General features: G+C 39.2%; 1 protein-coding gene across 1 annotated transcript; it reads left to right on the top strand.

Annotated features, from left to right (window-relative positions):
* Nucleotides 1-253: 253 nt before the first annotated feature.
* Nucleotides 254-6,051, top strand: LOC103705365 (S-adenosyl-L-methionine-dependent tRNA 4-demethylwyosine synthase). The gene is given in 13 exon segments (XM_026803971.2): nucleotides 254-1,062; nucleotides 1,064-1,235; nucleotides 1,238-1,268; nucleotides 1,271-1,365; nucleotides 2,782-2,882; nucleotides 3,423-3,615; nucleotides 3,724-3,748; nucleotides 5,179-5,230; nucleotides 5,232-5,333; nucleotides 5,429-5,582; nucleotides 5,584-5,640; nucleotides 5,727-5,769; nucleotides 5,772-6,051. Coding segments are annotated over 13 exon segments (1,653 nt in total). The 5' UTR covers nucleotides 254-568; the 3' UTR covers nucleotides 5,906-6,051.
* The last annotated feature ends 12,977 nt before the right edge of the window (nucleotides 6,052-19,028 follow it).

Raw genomic sequence — 19,028 nt, 5'->3', positions numbered from 1 at the left:
AAGTGTCTTAAGTTTTTGAAATTTTTAATTTCAAAAATGGTCCTAATCTGATAACTTCACGAAAATCTAAAATATTTCTACAATAATTTCAATTAGATTTTTCTATTAAATGATATAAAATATATTACATTTTTATAAAAAGAAAGGATTGATGGATTTTTGACAGAAAATCTAATTTAGCAAGCAAGAAAAGAAAGAATTCAAAAAGTTCTTAAAAATATTTTTTGAACTGAGATAAAATATAATACTTTATAAAAAAATTAATTAATATTTAACTAGTTTTAAATTTTTATTATTTAAATTTCAGTTTAGTTATGTCACCACAAATATTTTAACTACGTAGTGTCCAGTTCAAGACAGAGCCAGGCAAAACTCACGTTTCGGTTTAACGAACTAACGAAGTCGACGTTCCTCTTCCCTCCGAACCGGAAAACCCTTCTGGCGGTCTGACCCCTGCCCGCCCGTCGAAGCGGCTCAAACAGAGCCCTGCTTGCTGCTCGGGGGACCAACCCCCACTTCTCGCACCTCCGGCGCCGGCGACCGCAACGCGACGACGAGCGAGAGACCTATGATCGAGATCTACCATTCGTCCTCCCTCCCTTCTCATCTCGCCCTCCTCGCCGTCCTCTCCCTCTCCTCCTCTTACTTCCTCTGGAAATGCCGCTGCCTCCGCCTCTACTCCCCCGTCCCTAACCTTAACTCTAACCCTAACCTCAGTGGAAAAGCTCTTCTTCGCCTCCCAGACAGGCACCTCCTGGGCGCCGGCGGCCTCGCCGACCGCTTCCGCGCGGCCGGTCTCCCTTCGACGTAGTCGAACCCCGCCGCGCCGGAGGACCTCCCCGAGGAAATTCTCATCCCGAACGTCGCTTCCACCTGGAAGGACGGGAATCCCCCGTCCAACGCCGAGTTCCTCGCCCGGTGGCCCGCCGAGAGCGCCGAGGACTTCCGGGTGGGCTCGCTGCCTCTCTCCTGGTTCCGGCTCGCGGTGTTCTGCGTCAGGTCGAGGTCTTACGGCGAGAGCTTTAATGCCGCTGCGAAGGACTTCTCGAGGTGGATGAGGCCCTAGGAGGGACGTGGGCAACGGAGACGTAGATGGTGTTTTCGCTTCCTGGAGTCGGAAGGTTATCGGGAAGACAGAAGTGCGCGAGAACTGTGGGCACTTGGCTTCTACACTAGAGTGCAGTGGCTTTGATTCAGAAGAGGAGGAGGAGGAGGTCATGGAATCGGCTGTTGTTGATTGGAGGACATCGCCGGTAAAGCTCCTTCGAGGAAATCGATGGGGCTTTATCTAATGGAGGGCAAAATGGTGACAATGGTTTGAATGAAATGGTGTCACTGATCACTAGGACAAGCTTAGAGAAGCAGGTAATTCTCTGTCACTGGTTTTGACTTTTTGGGCATTGTTCATTTATTCAATAGATATGTATCAAGTTTTGTGTTTGGTAAAATGTCGTTGCCCTTTTGTGATTTGTGGTATTTGATGCTAAATGTCAGTAATCAATGGACCAACAACCTTTTTTCTATGATAACCTTCTGTGTTTGGTTAAATGTCGTTGCCCTCCTTGGAGCTCTACCTTTTTCATGTGTCCTACTTTTAACATTTGAAGAATCACTCGCTTAGCCACCACGTTCCACCTTCTCCTGGTCCCCATTTTACAAGCTTCAATCTGAGAAGATCCTTAGCTGGCAACTCAATCATTGTCGGCTTGCTTTTCCACGTATTTTCCCTTAGATGATACTCTTGTGCTTGTACTTTACATGTGTGCATCCTTATGAATGGAATAGTGATGATGTTCTCTTCAAGGGTACAGTACATGTAGGAAATTGTGAGAGGAATACACATAACAAATTTTCTAACCTAAAACGGAATCAGGAAATTTGTTTTGCTGCTGATAACTATGCTTGATACATACATTTTGTGCTAATGAGTCAAGCGCATTCTACAGTGATTGAATTTTTTGATTTGTCATAGTCATTTTGGTGTTTGATGGCGGTGATTCATCATACATCATGTTGAGTCATGCATCTAGTCCAACTTGTCTACTTCATCTATCAGTTTATTGGTTTATTTATTTTCTTCAATCATAATTTATGGTCAGTAGACTCAGTACATACCCCCAATGATTAACTTTGTTCTTACATGCCACTAGAGAGATGAAAACATCTGACATAACATGCACATAAGTAGATATCTGCACATATTCTAGTTAGGTCAATGAACAAGAAAGCTGCTCCACTATATACAAATATGAATGAAAGATATAGAAGTTTGCCCTTTTTCACCTTTTAAAAAAAGATTTTTAGGATAAAAATTAATAAAATATCATAGAGATTGTTGGAGATGTCAGAATATGCATCCCAAACTCGAATTGTACTTACAATTGTTTTGAATAAGACCTCGATGAATTTTTGTGAACTTCAATCAACAGTAATATATTGGACTCCAACAGAACAAGGTATTTCTTTGGCATTACTAGATAATGCTGAAAAGATATCTTCGCTTGGCTCTTTGCCATTAAGTGTTGTGTTTACCCAAAATGTTTTCACTTGATTTTTATCTTTTCTTATCTTCTTTTCCACTTACTAGGAGCTGAGCGGATACTTCTGAGGCTAGCTTTATTTGATCTTGGTTTGCATTACTTTTAACTTTATTTGTTCGGGGAGTTCAATTAGAATCTACATATTATTTGAAGACATCCTTAGATCACTCAAAAACTTTTGGTAGTATGCCATTCAGCATTTTTAAAGCTATTTGTGTTGTGTTCATTTTGGCTGTATCAGGTAATTGTGGATAGTTTTGGCAGTGTCAGGATTTGTACTTATATTTGTAGTGAAGTTATGTTCTATGGGCACGACTTGGATACTGGCTCCATAAGATATATGTGAATAGCGTAAGCTGAGTTAGTAAACTGATGTCCTTTCCTATTGCTCTCGATTTGTACAATATGTATATATAAGTTTCTAAGGCTTTTATGCACTGAACATATCATTTTTAAAAGGTTTTATTCACCTTGGTATTGTAATAACACCTCGTACACATCGTCATCCACTTATTCTATTTTGCTTTAAATTATTTTTTATTTCAAATCTCCTCAATTTTTAGGGAGCTGATTTTGTGAAATTTTAAGGTCGTTAGTGTTGAATTCTTTTTGTCTCATTGTCAATATGAAGCGAGAGGGTGAGCTTTGACATAATAGCAAGATTGCTCCATTGTGGCCTAGAGGTCATGAGTTTGAAACATGAAAACAACCTCTCTTCATGTCGGAGTAAAGCTATGTTTATCTGCGCCTGCCCTAGGCTGCCCCTTTTTTTTTTCAATATGAAGTGAGTTTAAAACCTTCCAAGCCACTGGCCCTTTAAGACATCTTTTGAGTGTCCACATAAAATATGAAATCTGATGCCTTTGTTACTGTTTCTTGAAGGTGTAAAGCAGGAACAGTTATTAGAATGTCTCTCTCTCCAAGGCATTATGCTTTATCTGTGGTTGGTGAGTCAATCATGTACCCAGAGATAAATTCACTTATTCATGAGCTGCAGTGGAGACATATGTCTACCTTCCTTGTCAGAAATGCACAATTTCCAGATAGGATAAAGATGTTTATACCTGTCTCCCATGTAAACCTTTGCCTATATTAAAAGATGTTAATTGTGAGCTGTAGATAAACACTGAGGCTGCTTAAGTCTTGACTTCATTTTAATGCTTGCAGCCATATGTGAGTGTAGATGCAGCTACAAAGACAGCCTGAGGGCAATTGATTGGCCACTCTTTGGCGACTTCTAGGAGCAATTTGTTGTGAATATTCTCATACAATAGTAACGAATCTTTTACCGCGATGCTCTTGAAAGTGCTTGCTTATGCAACTTTCTTGGTAGCATGGGTGATATGTTGCATATCTGTTCCATTCTTGATTTTGAGGTCATTTTTTTATAATATAGATGGATTAGCCTAGTTTACTAACAAATAAGAGTCATCCAAGACAAATCCTAACCTTTATTGGTAAGAAGGACATGCACGTAAGTAAATCTACTCTTTGAAAGTATCCAGCTACAAAAATTTTTGCAGCCAAGTCTTGTTCAGCAGGAGATTCTGCAGTTGCTTTTATTGTCTCTCTTCCTCATAGCTAGTTTTTGCTCACTTTCCAGATTTCTTTTTCAACAAAAACTCAAACTACTTTGTTCTTTCCGGATATCAAAATACTGGACAAATTCCTGATCTTTGATCCACCATGAGTTTTGAAGTTGAATTAAACATGTTGGATGTGCATGGTCCTACATTTAGCACACATATATTGTATGTTGTGTGTGAATACTGTGTATGAGAGTTCACTCAAATTTCATTCTAAATATTGGGTTTTCTTCGCCTATTAGTTTATCATTGCATTTATCCCAGTGCATGCTACTAAATTTTTTGTATTAACAATTGTTAAGCCCCAGGCATTTTTCCATAAATAACAACGGGATAAGTTTCTAGGCATTGTGTTGATCATTTACTCTTCATGTATGCAACAGATTATTGTGTGCTTAGACTTGGCATACGGTTGCATTACACATCAGTTTTTATATATATGCCTAGTCAAATATGATTTGGGACCCGGTTGAATCATATTTATTGCCTGTAAATAGTGTTAGGTGTTAAATCGCCTTAGTTATGTTTAATGTATATATTATCTTGAGTTCATTTGATTCTGTTACAATTAGGAAAGCCAGCCTTTGCTGATGACTTGTGCAATCTGAAGAATTCTAAAATACTGATCTTGCCTTCTTTCTTGATCGCCAACCATCCATCATTGTCATCACTAATTTTTTCCTAGAGTCTTGCAGAACACTCTGGTGGCACTGTAACAACAATTGCTGCACGTTGGTGGTTAATGTTGTCCTTATTCATTACCTATTGCCCCACATCTCTGGGCGCATGTGCACATCAATGAATAAAAAAAGGTGAAAAAAAGAGACAAAATCTCCCTAGAAAGGTAACCTTGCTGAGTATTCCACTGCGACCATGTCGTTGGGATATTTAAGCTGACCATAGATACACTTGTTTACTCACGTCTATATTTCTTCAAATCTCTGTATCAACTCATAAAAGTGATCCAATCTCATCGAGATATGCAGTTTGGTGGAGATTAAGCTGATAAAATTCCTTTTTTTTTGTTGTGGTATTTTCCTAAATTTTGATAGGACTATTAAAAGCTTTGCATGACAAAGAACAGAGTACAGTTTACCATTTAACTAGTTAAAGGGTGGAATGTGGAAGCTATAGATGCATATGCAAACTTACAAGGCATTGGAAAACCAGATTTAGCTGAAATCAAAGGCATCACATAGTGTGGCTTGTGAGTAGCTGCTTTTTTTTTAAAAAAAAAGAAACAAAGCAAATTAATTGAATGACTTACAATTACTAATGCTTATTGTTGTTTCACTGTCATAGGTCTGCCACCTCAAAATTGGCAATGGACGGTGCCCCCGGACATTCTGATGTTAAGGCCTTTTCAGAGGCTTTGGTGATTAAAAGCAGTGGTGAATATGAGGTTGCTTGCGAGCATGTTCGCTCCTGCTGTGGTCTTCTAGCAAAGGTTAAAAAGTTTTAAGGTCAAGGGTCGATGGTATACATGGATGGATTATGAGCGGTTCCATGATTTGGTAAATTTCATCTCAACCCCTACAAATTTTGTTGTTTGATGATGATCAATGACAACCGAAACCAACCAACCTTTGTTGGAATATAGGGTGCTTCTGGGAAGCCTTTTAAAATTTTTGAAGACTATATGGCCCTGCACCGTCCTGGGCTGTCGTATATTGTGCTGGGGAAGGTGGATTTGATCCGGATCGATCTTGTTAGAAAAAGGAGAGGCGCCATGGAACCGCAAGCGTTAGAGGGCACCAGAAGCTTGGTTGGGGCATCTAAACAATGTTTCTGAAGCTAACAAGTTCTGCAAGATCCATTACCCTGTATGCTTATACTATTAAGGTATTGATTTCTTTTGTAAATTAGATGTGTATAATAATTTTTTCTTCTATTTAGAAGATACTACAATCGAAACGACTTTTGCATGTGCCGGCTCTCTGAAGAGGATTTTGATAAAATTCAATGATCAAGGAGGGCCTAAAGATGCATCTTTTGGAGAAACCCTCTTTAATCTAGAATGTGGTCTGACTAGTGAAAACAGGCTCATTGCTTCTGAAAGCTTACAGAGACTGATTGTCCTTGTCTGTTCCAAAAAGAAGTTTTAGAGAAAGAGACCATGAATCCATTGCTTAGGAAGCAGGTAATGTATGTGGCATGGCTCTCTATTGTGCTATAAAGGTGGATTCTGATGGCCATCTGCTGCCTTGCAATCCATTTCTTAATATTTATATCTGAATACCAAGCGAATGGGCCATTTTTGTTCTTGTGGACCCTCATCCATGAGCAAGGAATGGATGGAGGCTTCTCTTTTAAAATAGGGACCAGTTGGGACCAAGGAACAAGAACCATGTCCTGTGAGCTCTTTACAGCAATTTCTGTAAGAGTTGTAGCCCCCAGCATTTGAGTAACTGGAAGTATACGTTAATTCATTGGTTAAAAGGGCTACAGTATAGTTTTTTTTTTAAAGAAAAAAGGGCCACGGTGTACTCTCACCCATGTGTTCACTGGAACATTCGTGCTTTTCGAATTGCGATAGAATAATAATATAATATAGTACTGCTGTAGAGGTACTCATCCGTCGTTATCAATATCAGGTTGCTTTCCGTATTACTTTTGCACAGACAAGAGTAATGTAGTTGTCACCGAAGTTGTGGAGTTCGAGGGTGATTCACCTGTTAAAGGTACTGAACTTTAATAAACTTTATTAAGCCAAGATTAAGCGTACTAGAAGAAATATTTTACGGCTATCCTTCTTTTTTTTTTTTTTCCGTCTATTTTTCTGTTAACCCACAGTATCGTATCCGAATATTTAGTAAAACTTTGCAGCTCATTGAGTGTTGTTTTAAATTGGATTTTATAACCATTAAGCCTTATCCTATCATTTTGAGGTTGGCTTTATAAATCCTGTTTTCCAATGAAGCTACACTAAATTTCAATCTAGTTTCTAGCGTTTGCGTGGATGGTATAATTTTATATTCTTTAATCAAGTGGTTGGTGGTTTGGTTCTAAGGGGCGTGGGTTCTCGCTTCGGTTCCTAACTAGCAAAAATTTTGCTCCTGCTGAGAGTTCTTCTGATCTTTTAAGTTAAAAAAATATGAAAAAGAAAAGGTTTGATTTTGGTAAGAATAGCTGCCACGTTGAGGTTTTCTAGATAATTCTGACAGAGGTCGTTGGCTATCTCGAAATGGACCTATAATCTTAAGGTAACAGTCTAGCTTTGTCGAGAACCATTGCACGGCAACTGACCTGACATTTAAAAGCTCGGCTGGATGAAGCTGGTCGCCGGTCCATCCGGATTAAATAAACCCCTCTTGCCCAAACTCTTTTTCCAATTGACCAGACCTTGCATTATTGTATGGAAGTGTGCACAATGGCAGGGTCTGTCATGTACAACGTTGCAAAAAGCCCCAATTTATGGACCCAAACAAGGACTACGTGTCATATATAAAGTTGCTGAACGATACGAATTATTTTTTTCTTACTTTTTTTAGAAATACAACCTAAAATGCCGGACTATCATTTTATTCCAAGTTTAATATTTTGCTGCTATTGTGTGCAAGTGTGATTTTTTTTTTTTTTTTTTTTTTTTTTTTTTTTTTTTTTGCGCTGAAGCGGACATTTAATACATCACGGATTCGAATACAAGTGTGTTTTGTTACTTCTATGGGCCTCATATGCATTGTGCTTCAAGATGGATTGCCAAATCTTGAGAGATTAATTTCATACCACTCTCACAACTTGCAAGAAAGCAATCAGTATTACGTTGCAAGGGCACGTTACTCGTGTATCATATGCTGCTTATATCACAAGCTACATCGCAACCCATTGTCGCATTCAACATGTGTTGCACGATGGTGGTCTCACATGTGTAGGCTGTTCGCATTGCTTAGGATAGCAGCAAGATCCTTTGTTGATTTGGTTAGAATATACGAAGGCCCAGCGGACCAAACGGTGGTAATAACCTGGACCTTTATGCTGTGAAACAATCTCCCAAGGTGGTGTTATTAACGTCCATGAGCATGAAGTCCTTTGCATGTTCTGAAGCACTGTCCCAAAACAATTGGGCATGCATGATGTCCATGACCATGAACTCCTAGGTCTGCTATGAACTTTACGTTTGGCTTTTCTGTAAACATGAGAATAGCACAAGACATGCAGCCATCTGTGAAACAAAGGCGCTTTAGATAGCCATAACAGTAGGCTGGGTCCTTTGTTATCTAACCTAGAGAATATCTATAGACTGTGAAACAAAGGCACTTTTGATAGCCATAAGAGTAGGCTAGATCCTCTGTTATCTAACTTGGAGAATATTTATATACTGACAGCTTTCTCTATTTAAAGCTAGTTTTATTTCAGAATTCGTGCGGACGTGTATTGAGTCTCATATCGACAATATACTAAATAGATTTTAGGTACTTTATATAGAGCCAAAGAATCCAAATAATACCTTTTTGGATAAAGTTTTGAATTGTGACAAATAGTATCAGAATAGATTCAGCCCATGGCCTATGTGGACTAGAAAACACTATGCTATGCACTGTGTAAATTTTAGATATTTATATAGGATCAAAAAATTAAAATAATATCTTTCGACTAGTTTTGTTTGCATGAGACCTATATTATGATATTTTTGAGCAGTTTTTTACGCGTAGATGTGATGTTCTCTTTGTGAGTGCAAGTGAGCACGCTGCGCACGTGAGATCATGTGAAGGCTGATGGTTCTTCCTTGTGATGCCTTTTATTTTAATAAATGAAAGGCCCTTAAAATATGCATTCCAGCTGCATATATTCTACGATGCAATGCACCTTCACCAGCCATCTACTACAGTAGTTTGGCGCGTTCTTCCTACGAACATGTATTAGAACCGAAGCCAGTCAATCGACGTGTCCAATTGCATAATTTTTTTAACCAACCAGTCTCCAACAACAGAGATTTCTGAAACCCCGGAATCATATGGCATTCAGCGTATACGCATACAAAATTCATGCTCTCTTTCCCAGGTTTCACCCCTACAAACACAAAGCGAAAGACTACATTTCCAAACTGCCATCAAAAGCCAAAGCAAACAAACATTAAATGATTCCAAAACAAAACTAAGTAGAAACTAAAAGAGACACATCAGAGAGGTAAGAGAATAGAAGACCCAGAAAGCAACGGATGGATTCGTTCAAGTGCTCTTACGAGGCTGTCGGCTTTTCCTCCTTGGTCTGCTGCTTCTGGGCTTCTCTTCTTGCTGCTGCTGCTCCGGTGCCGCGGCCTCTTCCGCCTCCTCCTCTTCTTCTTCCTCCTTAACAGAAGAGGAGGAAGCTCCGTCCTTGTCTTTCTTCTTCTTGGAACCTTCCTTATCTTCGTCCCCTTCCTCCTCTTCTTCCTTCTGCTCTTCCTCCGCTATCACTTTCCGCGGCCGGCCTCGACCTCGCTTTCTCGGACGCTCCTGTGGAGATGCTGCAGTCTGTTCCGACGCCGCCGCCGATGCTTCTTCGTCGCCGCTGCCGCTGATCGATAACGTCAATCTTTTCTTGGGTTTCTTCTTCCCCATATCTAATTGAAATCTACTCTTAGTACTCCTATTTGACCCCGCCTCCTCTCTATCTTCCAGAGAACCCCAAATCAAAACCCAACAAGAAAAGATTCCATACGAATTCAGATGGATAAAAATCGATCCAACAGAAAAGCTAATATCTTGCCCAACCAATAGGATCGAATCAATCCATCCATCAATAAGCTTATCATTAAAACCCTCTCAATCTCGTTACCTAGAGGCCAATCTAATCCCCAAAATATCTAAAAGCTCATATGAAAGCACCCAATCTCTCTTTAATATTGGACTCTGGGGGTAGAGAGAGCGAGGAGAGGAAGAAATGGAGAGAGGAAGGGCACGAGAACGGGAGAAGAAAGGGGCGGGGGGAGCCACTATATGGTATTATTACTGCGACAACCCTCTGGGTAAAAGGGAAAAAAAAATATATTCCAAACGCCCTTCAATTGTGAGTCTGCGGAGTTTTTTTATAATTAAAAGAAGAGCAAGACCGTGTGGACGGGTCTGTGGACTTCTACGGTATCCTCTCCCATGTCTTTATTTTCTTTTCTTTTCTCTTCTTTTTTTTTTGTACGGATATATACACATCCCAATGGCATGATTGACTACAATATCCTTAAGGCATGTAGGTAAAACTGAATTAGCTTTCCATAGATTAGCGTCGCTATAGTCAGCCATATAATTAGCAACCCAGTTGGTGAGCCTACCTAGATAAATCTGGCTATACATGTGGCGATATTCAATATGAGCCTTTAAATATCCATTAATAGAGGATGTTAATATCCCCAGTACTAATTCATAAGATAATTGTCCTGAAGTCTCCTGAAGTCTTCTTCTTAATTCGGTCGCTGGTACTATTGTCGTAAAGTGATAACCAACTTGCTGCCAGCAAAGATAATCTAGAGTCACAAATGATAAAACCTGTTCCATCAATTTTTTTTATCTGTTCTTCGTACATGCTACCATTGAAGTTGGGGCTCTCGAGTGAATGAACCACACTGGACACAGCATCTGCAAATGTGGAATCCTAGATTTTTCTAGCTATTAATGGCTCCTTCAAGATTTTAGTCTGAATATTGGATGAGGTATGGAGTGAAGCTTTCATAACAATCACTAAGAGCTCTTATCTAAGTCCTCAAATAGTCTTTTATTGTTGGTCAGCCAAATATAATAAGCAATATAGTACAAGGCGACCGATTTCTTATCCCAATTGCCTTTATGCTTGCCCTCCAAAATGAGTTATAAGAATGTCTCCGAGTTCTATAAATTTTCCAGCACGAACCCTGAAGCACTTTAGCACATTCGAATAGCATATAGTCAATAGATTCTTCGGTACATTGCTCATAGTAAGGAGGCCTAAAGATGCTTCTACAAGTGTAATCGATTCCACACCAGCTTTTAAAGAAGGAGTGCAGCTCTTAAGTGGACATCAATCCTCCAAACTCTTGCTGCATCCCTTGACAGCACTAGAGACCTCTTGAGCGCAGGGCATAGAGCTCACCACCTTCTACTCTCTAACTAGCTCCCACGCCGATTCCCTAGCACCAATTGCCTTCCTAGTTCTATTTTTTATAGATATCAGTGCCTTAGGCACGTGCCATGCACGTGGAGGTGAGAGACAATGGCCATTTAACTGGCCTCAAGCGTCAGCATTACGATGGACGCGCTCGGTTCATTCCTTGAACTGAGTCGAGCTTAACGGGAAAAGGAAGGCTTTTTTCCCCTGCAAAGAAAGTTGGGGACCGAAACGACTTTAGCGGTGGTCGTAAGACCCTCTCCCTCCGCTGGATCGAAAGAGTGGTCCAAAACAAGAACGATCCAAATAGTGGGATTTGTTCTTATCATCCCACGCGCTGAAATCCGCAGAGTCTTAGCTTTTGTTATTTGGATGAGAAGCAACGCATGCATGGCCAGTGGTCTCCACCTCCCTGGACAGAAAAGAGCAGACAGGGTGCTTATCACAGCTGTTATGGTTGTTCAGACTAGGCTATAGCATTTTTGCATTAAATATGCAAATTTTTTGATGCAAAATAAATTAGGACCCGCCTAGTTCGTGAGAAGAATATTTTCTCATTGAAATATTTTTTTTAGAAAGACGGTTTTTGAAAATATGATGTCTCAAAAAATAATTTTAGAATATTTGCTTAATCATGGAAAGGTGTATTTCGGAGTAGCTTATGTTAATTGAACGTCTGCTTTTCTAAAAAAATTGTGTAAAATACCTATTATACTTTTAATAAAAAAATATATCTTATCCATAGATTTTGATGACTCGAGAATAGTTTTATAAAAAGAAGGATCTAATTCTCAATCGATGGAAAATTAACTTTTCCATATCCCCCATATAGAGTTTTCTTTTCCATAAAATATGGTTATTTTATTCTAATGAGAATGCTATTTTTTTATCTCTTTCATTTAAAAACTTCAACCAAATAAGAAGCATTTCTTTGTTTCCCATTCTTTTCCACCAAACCAAACAAATCCTTAGTGTACTTCATGGTCATTTGTTCATAATACATTGTCAGCATCCTCTCAAGCAAGCTTCTGTATTTTTTTTCCATTAGAATACTCTCCTACTTCACAGCAGGCATAATCCTATATTTTTTTGATTTTTGTAACAATACCAAGAATTTGTGTCTTTGACCTTCTCGGAGGATAAGCCTTCAGAAAAGAGATGGTAACCAACTTAGACGATGGCTGCTAGCAGCATTCTATACTTATTAGTGGAATCTGCAAGTTGATTCTTTATATATTAATAATATCACGGGACGGTATATCATTGCTTGTATAATTAACCAACTATATGGCACTTTTACTGTATGATGATTTGAATTTCTTAGCATGCAAGAGGAAGTCTCTTACAGTGATAAAAGATTCTGTTAAAACTATGCATGAAACAACTTATTACAAGCTATTAAGAAAACTGTGATGAGTACAACTCAATATATATAACTTTGACAATAAGATTACCTCTATTGTGAACCCACAACATTAACCATTTGATTATCCATGATAAGTAGTTGTATTAAATTTGCTATGAAAACATGCCAACTAACCTTGTCTTAGTTTTTAATTTCACACCCATCCTCTAAGAGTTTGTTCTTGGAAGAGGTCCAAGATGCAAATCTTGACAGTGGCATATTTTTCATTATATTGCTAAAGAGGAAAAAACTATATACTCGTGCATTCTACATATTTACATAAAATCATGAAATAAAATATTATGGTTGCTATATATATGAGCTTATCAAATATTTCTTGCTTCATATATACTCATTTTTTCGCATTCGAAGTTGGCACAAACTCATAGCATTTCTTGTATGAGACCACGCCTAACATCAACATGATAAAATAATACCATGTTGCTGCAGATGGTGAACCACTTGCATTATAACTGCTGCAACTTAATGTAGTTTTATATAAGACCAAGTGCATAATGCTATTGACCTTTTTGGTAGGTAATTGTTATTGACTTTTCAAGAGTTCCCGCTTGACTATTATGATGACAACGCCTCGAGCCCTCTCTCTATTGTCCTCGAGCCCTTCATTCTTATATATTTTTTCTTGTGATATTTTTTTCAGTTTAAATACTGACAGTTTTTGTGAGATAAATATTAATATATTCCTAGTAACAAGTTAAATATATATTATTCGATCGTATTGTGCATATTATTATTTTAAAGTCTGTTATTAGTATTATCTAAGCCAGATGCGCATCAGTATTAAAGAATCTCAAGAACAGACGATAGTACAAAGCTCAAATAAAAATATCCTTCTTCCTCCCCCACCCAGAGAGAGAGAGAGAGAGAGAGAGAGAGAGAGAGATCCCAATCCCCATTAAGCAACAGTTGGAATAATTAACTATAACCCACCTTGTCTCTTTCTTTAAAAGAAAAAATCGAAAGAACATGTGGCTTATAGATTGTTGCTATTAGCAACATTCTTGCCGTTGCAATGGTATTACTTATTGGTGTATACAATGCGACCTAAAAATATCAGATGGTTTTGTAGTTTGGCCATCTGGGTCACAGAGGTGTAGCTTTTAAGGCTCGCCCAGGAAGCTCTCATGAGATGATGATGATGATGATGATGATATTGATGGTATATTCGTAATTTCAGCAAATCCCTATGGCCAATGAAACTCCACCTCACCTATTGTGCCTCTCTTCAACCCTAGTGCAACCTTGTGCCCCGACCATGAGGTACCATGGTGAGCCGACCACCGTGGGCGGCGGCAAGGTTGAGTTTAGCGTAGTTGACCCGAGATCAAGATGTCAAGGCCCACTCTAGATCCTGATTGACTTCCCACCATCCATTCTACCTTGTTTGGTGCCCCGTTGGCTGATTTTCATTGTTCCTCTAGACTCAGAATGCTCCTCGTGCCACCGGCAATGAATTGCTTGATCACTAGAAGACTTTTCGCGTGAACGATCCATGCACTTACCAATAGATGCTCGCCACGTGCGATTGCACCTAGGAACAACCAGTGCACGCTATGGGGTAGACTGGCTGGCGGAGCCCAAGATCCAACTGCAAGTTTTCTAACATGTTATTGGAGCTGTTACTACTACGGCTAGTGGTGCCAGTCTAATAGATCCTCATTTAGAAACTTAAATTGTATTCATTCCAACTGCTAGAGTTGAAGAGCACGATATTGTTCTATTGTCACTACCTTCCTATGCGAGGTTTGGAAAAATTTCTACGCATGCCGCATTTGTTGGCTGTGGTGGCCGTTTCTCGAGGTTCTTCTTCGGAATCAGACCTTATCACCCTCACTACTATGGTAGGCTCCTAACCTACTACTGAAAGTTGATAGGGCAGCACTTTGCCACATGTTGACTATGCAATTTGTTGATTTTGTAATGAATCATCAAAAGTGTCGAGCAAAGCTCGTATCGACCTTTTATCTAATAAATACATGACTTCCAAAAGTTAGGATATATATTAGCTTTAGAATTATTAAGATTATCTAAGTAACATGTACCATCAAACAAACTACAACTGATTTAATTGAGCCATTGGCAGTTTCATAGTTTGAATCAGTTCGTACTTACACATGCATGGTTTAATCTTTGAGGCAAGCACAGGATTAACCAACTAGCATGTCCTTCTACAATATCGAATCATCTTTAGCCATCTTCTTATCATGGGGAGGGAGGAGGCACGAGCAGGCCGGATATTATCTTGTTAGAAGCAGCAATGACGGCTGGCTAACCTTAGGCTGGGACGATGGCCGGGGTTTACCATCTGATGGTGACCCATTTGTAGTTTGAGTATCCTACTTTCACGTGATTCGCAGGGTTCAACAAGCAACGAGAAGATTGCATACTAATTGCCATCTGCTGCCTAAGCTGACTCGGACTCAAAAAAACCAGCTAATGATATAATTTTATTGTCCAATCCATATTGATGATGGACTTTTTTTTGCCAATCAGCACGAACTAACATTACGAATATTGCTGTCAATCTATAGTCTTCAGGCTGTGTTAACATAAGGTTCGATTTTGAAATCATAACTTTCTCATCCGAGATATCTAGTTGATATAATTCTGCTGGCATCTTACTCGATGACTGTGAAAACCAGCCCATATATAGTGGGCTAATGGGCCAAGCCTAACGTGCCGGCCCATCTGGAGTCCCTGATCACCAGCTGAGGCGGTTACAACCGCCTGACAGCCACGATCACCACCACCACCCTCCTCTCTTCCGACCAAGGGCTATAAAAGCTCAGGGATTCCTCAGCGAGGGACTCAGTAGATCACCCTCTCACTCCCTCTTTCTTCTGCTACAAAGAACTGAAGCATGAGTGGTGGCGCCGGAGGAGGAGGGAGCTCATCACCACACTGCATCGCCGGAGCTAACATAGTAGCGCGCAGGAAAAGCTTCACCGCTCCCTGGAGATAGGTAAAACCGTTGCCTCCTTCCATTCGTGATTTAACTGTTGTTAGCCTAGATCTAATCTGGCTAGGAGGTAATTAACAGAGGAAGAAGGAAGGGGGAAGATCTAACTTGGGGATGGCCTTGAGCCGACTCTAGTTCGATCGACTGAGATTACGGCCAGCTCATGCTGTAGATCTCCTCCCTCCATTCGAGCACAGATCTTCTTCCCTTGATTAAAACCCTAGATCTAAAGATGTAAAGAAATCAACCTACCTTTGATGCACGGAAGGGCCCTCGGCTCGGACAAATCTGGTTCCCAGGGGTGGAACCGGTGTGATCTTCACCGGAGGGGATCGGAGAAGACGGCCGAAGGGAGATTTCCCTGTTGACCATGGGTGCCGCCGGCTCAGTGCACTGCGGACGCTATCCGGCCGACCACAGACGTCGGCCGTGCACCATGCGAGCACCCCGGCTTCGGCTTGGCCTTGCTGCTCCTCGATGGGTGCCGCACCCCATCTCTTCCACCGGAGGAGGAGGAGAGCGGCCATTTGGGCCGCGGCCACTGCAGGAGGGGCCATGGCCGCCGTAGCTGCCGCCGGTTGGCTGTAGCGTCACCGGCCTTGGGCCGGTCTCCTCCTGAGCGCCTCTCGAGCTTGCCTCCCAGTTTCATGGGAGAAGAGGAGAAGAGGAAGAGGAGCTCGGGGAGGGAAGAAGAAAGAGGAGGAAAGGAAGGTTTGGGAAGAGAAGAAAAAGAAAGAAAAAGGAAAAGAAAGGAAGAGAAGAAAAGAAAGAAAAGAAAAGAAGAAAGAAAAATAAATAAAAAAAATAACTGTGGGCCGAAATGGGCCTGATTCCGAAGTGGGCTTCAAATAAACTTGGCTTTAGAAGCCTGAAACCGGGCTGAGCCCTGATTCAAGCCTAGTGTTCTTAAAACCAAAACTAACTGGGCTTGAAGAGCTCAAGTTTTAATATAGAGACTAAATTGAATATATTTTGAGACTAGGTTCCTTTTAAATTAATTAGAATTGATAAGGTTTAATTATAAATTAACTAATTGTGTTTCTGGTCCTGAATACAAACGGGCCCAGTGATTGAACCAGGCCAAGGGCCTAATCCAGAACCTAATTAAACTTTGGGCCTGAATGCAAATGGGCCCAGACTTGAACCAGAAAATGGTTAGACCAAAATCAGACATTGGGTCAGACCCAAATTGAGGATTTGAATAGACCTAAATCAGAAACTGAACTAGGTTAGAGATCTAAGAATAAAAATTGAGTCCTATGGATGGGCTGTAAATGACTTTAAGATTATAAATAAATAGAAATTAAATGTGCAAGTGACATGTAATTTAATGATCTTGTTAGGTATTGAAGAATGGGCAATTGGTGTGCAAATTAAGGTAAGTAACCTGTCTTAATCTTATTATGGATCATGTATCACGTTTTATAAGATGAAAAAGTATTATTTATGCAATTGGAATTATGTATAAGAATTATGGAAAAAGGACCTGATATAATCTTATGTTTTATCAAATACTTGTGATTACTTGATTATGAAATTATATATGATTACTTATATTTTCACAAAATTAAGATCAAGCATGTGTTAGCAAATGATTACATGATTTTGGATACATAGCATCCATCATTATTATTATTATTATATTATGTACACATGATTATGATGATGTAGAAAGATGCATGGAAAAAAATAAAGTTTTCAGCATGATCATGAGTTTGATTTAGCATGATGCCATTATTCACTTTCCAAAGTATCTATGAGAAAAGATTTATGAAAAACATGATATGTTTTAAGAACTCTCAGATCGCTATGTATGACCCCCGCCAGTGGGTAACAGTAACTAGGCATACGACCCCAGCCAGTGGGAAAAAATAACTTAGCTTTACGACCCCCGCCAGTGGGTAATAGTAACTGGAAGATGACCCTGCAGTGGTAAAGGCCTTACTGTGGGAATAAAAGCGGCCATAGCTACACTACCATCTGAGAGTATGAATTTCAAAGTATGGAATAATGACAAAAGTTTTATAATGCATAAATGGCAAAAGTTTTATGATGCATAAATGGCAAAAGTTTTATGATGCATAATCATATTTATGAAGTTGCATAAATGGACTTGCATAGTTTATGACTGGTTGGATTATATGAAATGTTTACTTTATTACAAGCACAGATTTCAAAGCATGAATAATGATGAGTACGGATTTTAAAGCATGGAATAAAGACAAGTTTTAAGTCTGGTTTGATTATATGTTGTATAAAGTGTTTACTTTATTACAACCTTTAGTTTCTTAAAATAATGCACTAGTATAAAGAATACTATGCTTGATCCGATAAGATTATTCTTGTTTACTTACTGAGCTTTATAGCTCACACCCATTATGTTCTTATAGATAAATAGGAGATGCTAGGAACAAGAAGCGTGACATGCTCAAAGGTTACCGGAAAGACAAATGTTAAATGTTGATATTGTTTTTAGAAGCTTTGTATGGATTTTAATACCTGAACATTTAATGATTTTCATGAATATAGTTGTTTAGTAATTGAAGTGGCTGCGTGTTATTGTATGCTTAACTTAGCAATAACACGGCCGTGTCATGAACCGAATTCGGGGCGTGACAATAACAGGCACAATGAAAGTGTTTTGCCGGCGTTATTTTTGATGAATATTCAAAGTTGTTAGTTACAATTTATCCTATCATCATAAAAGTTTGGGCTTTTACGTCCCTTGCGAGTCAAGTATTGCACCCTTATGGTCTTAATTTAGACCACTACTCATGCTTTGGTGCTGATATTTTAGTCTTGGCACAATTGTTGAGGCATGGGCTTTCCTGACTCCCATCATCTGGTCCCGACTCCCGCTGCATTAGATAGAGTAATTCTTAAAGTTCCAACCATCTAGCTTTTTTTATAATGAAAATAGGAGGTAGCAAATAGCTGCCCCTTTTTATTCAGAACGAAAGGTTGCAGACACGTACAAAATGGGAGCAAATGGGGTAGGGGATACTCCTTTAGTTCGCAAAAAGTATTTTTTTATAAATATAATTTTTGAAAAGCAGATATCTAGAAAGAGCATGTTTGAAAAAGAACTTTTGGCATGTTTGGTTGATCATGAAAAAGTGACAGGTTTTCAGAGTGCTAATATTTGGTTGATCATCCACTTTTTTGAAAAAATTATGTTTAATTTCTATTATACCCTTAATAAAAATTAGGTTTTTAATACCTCTTTAATGCTGAAGGATCTTTTTGGGAAAAAATAAAAATAGAGTGATTCCTAGCTCATGGAAAAGTAATTTTTCCATGTTTCTTATGTAAAAAACTTTTCCATAAAATATGTGAATCATATTCTCATGAGAATATAACTTTTCTATCTTTTTTCTTTGAAAATTCTAATTAAACAAAAAGCATCTCATTACTTTTTTATTTATCATACTTTATCTCATTCTTTTCGCGAATCAAACGAG

The sequence above is a fragment of the Phoenix dactylifera genome, unplaced genomic scaffold (genome assembly GCF_009389715.1).
Source record: "Phoenix dactylifera cultivar Barhee BC4 unplaced genomic scaffold, palm_55x_up_171113_PBpolish2nd_filt_p 000007F, whole genome shotgun sequence".
Lineage (NCBI taxonomy): Eukaryota > Viridiplantae > Streptophyta > Magnoliopsida > Arecales > Arecaceae > Phoenix > Phoenix dactylifera.
This window is presented reverse-complemented; position numbering and strand designations above follow the sequence as displayed.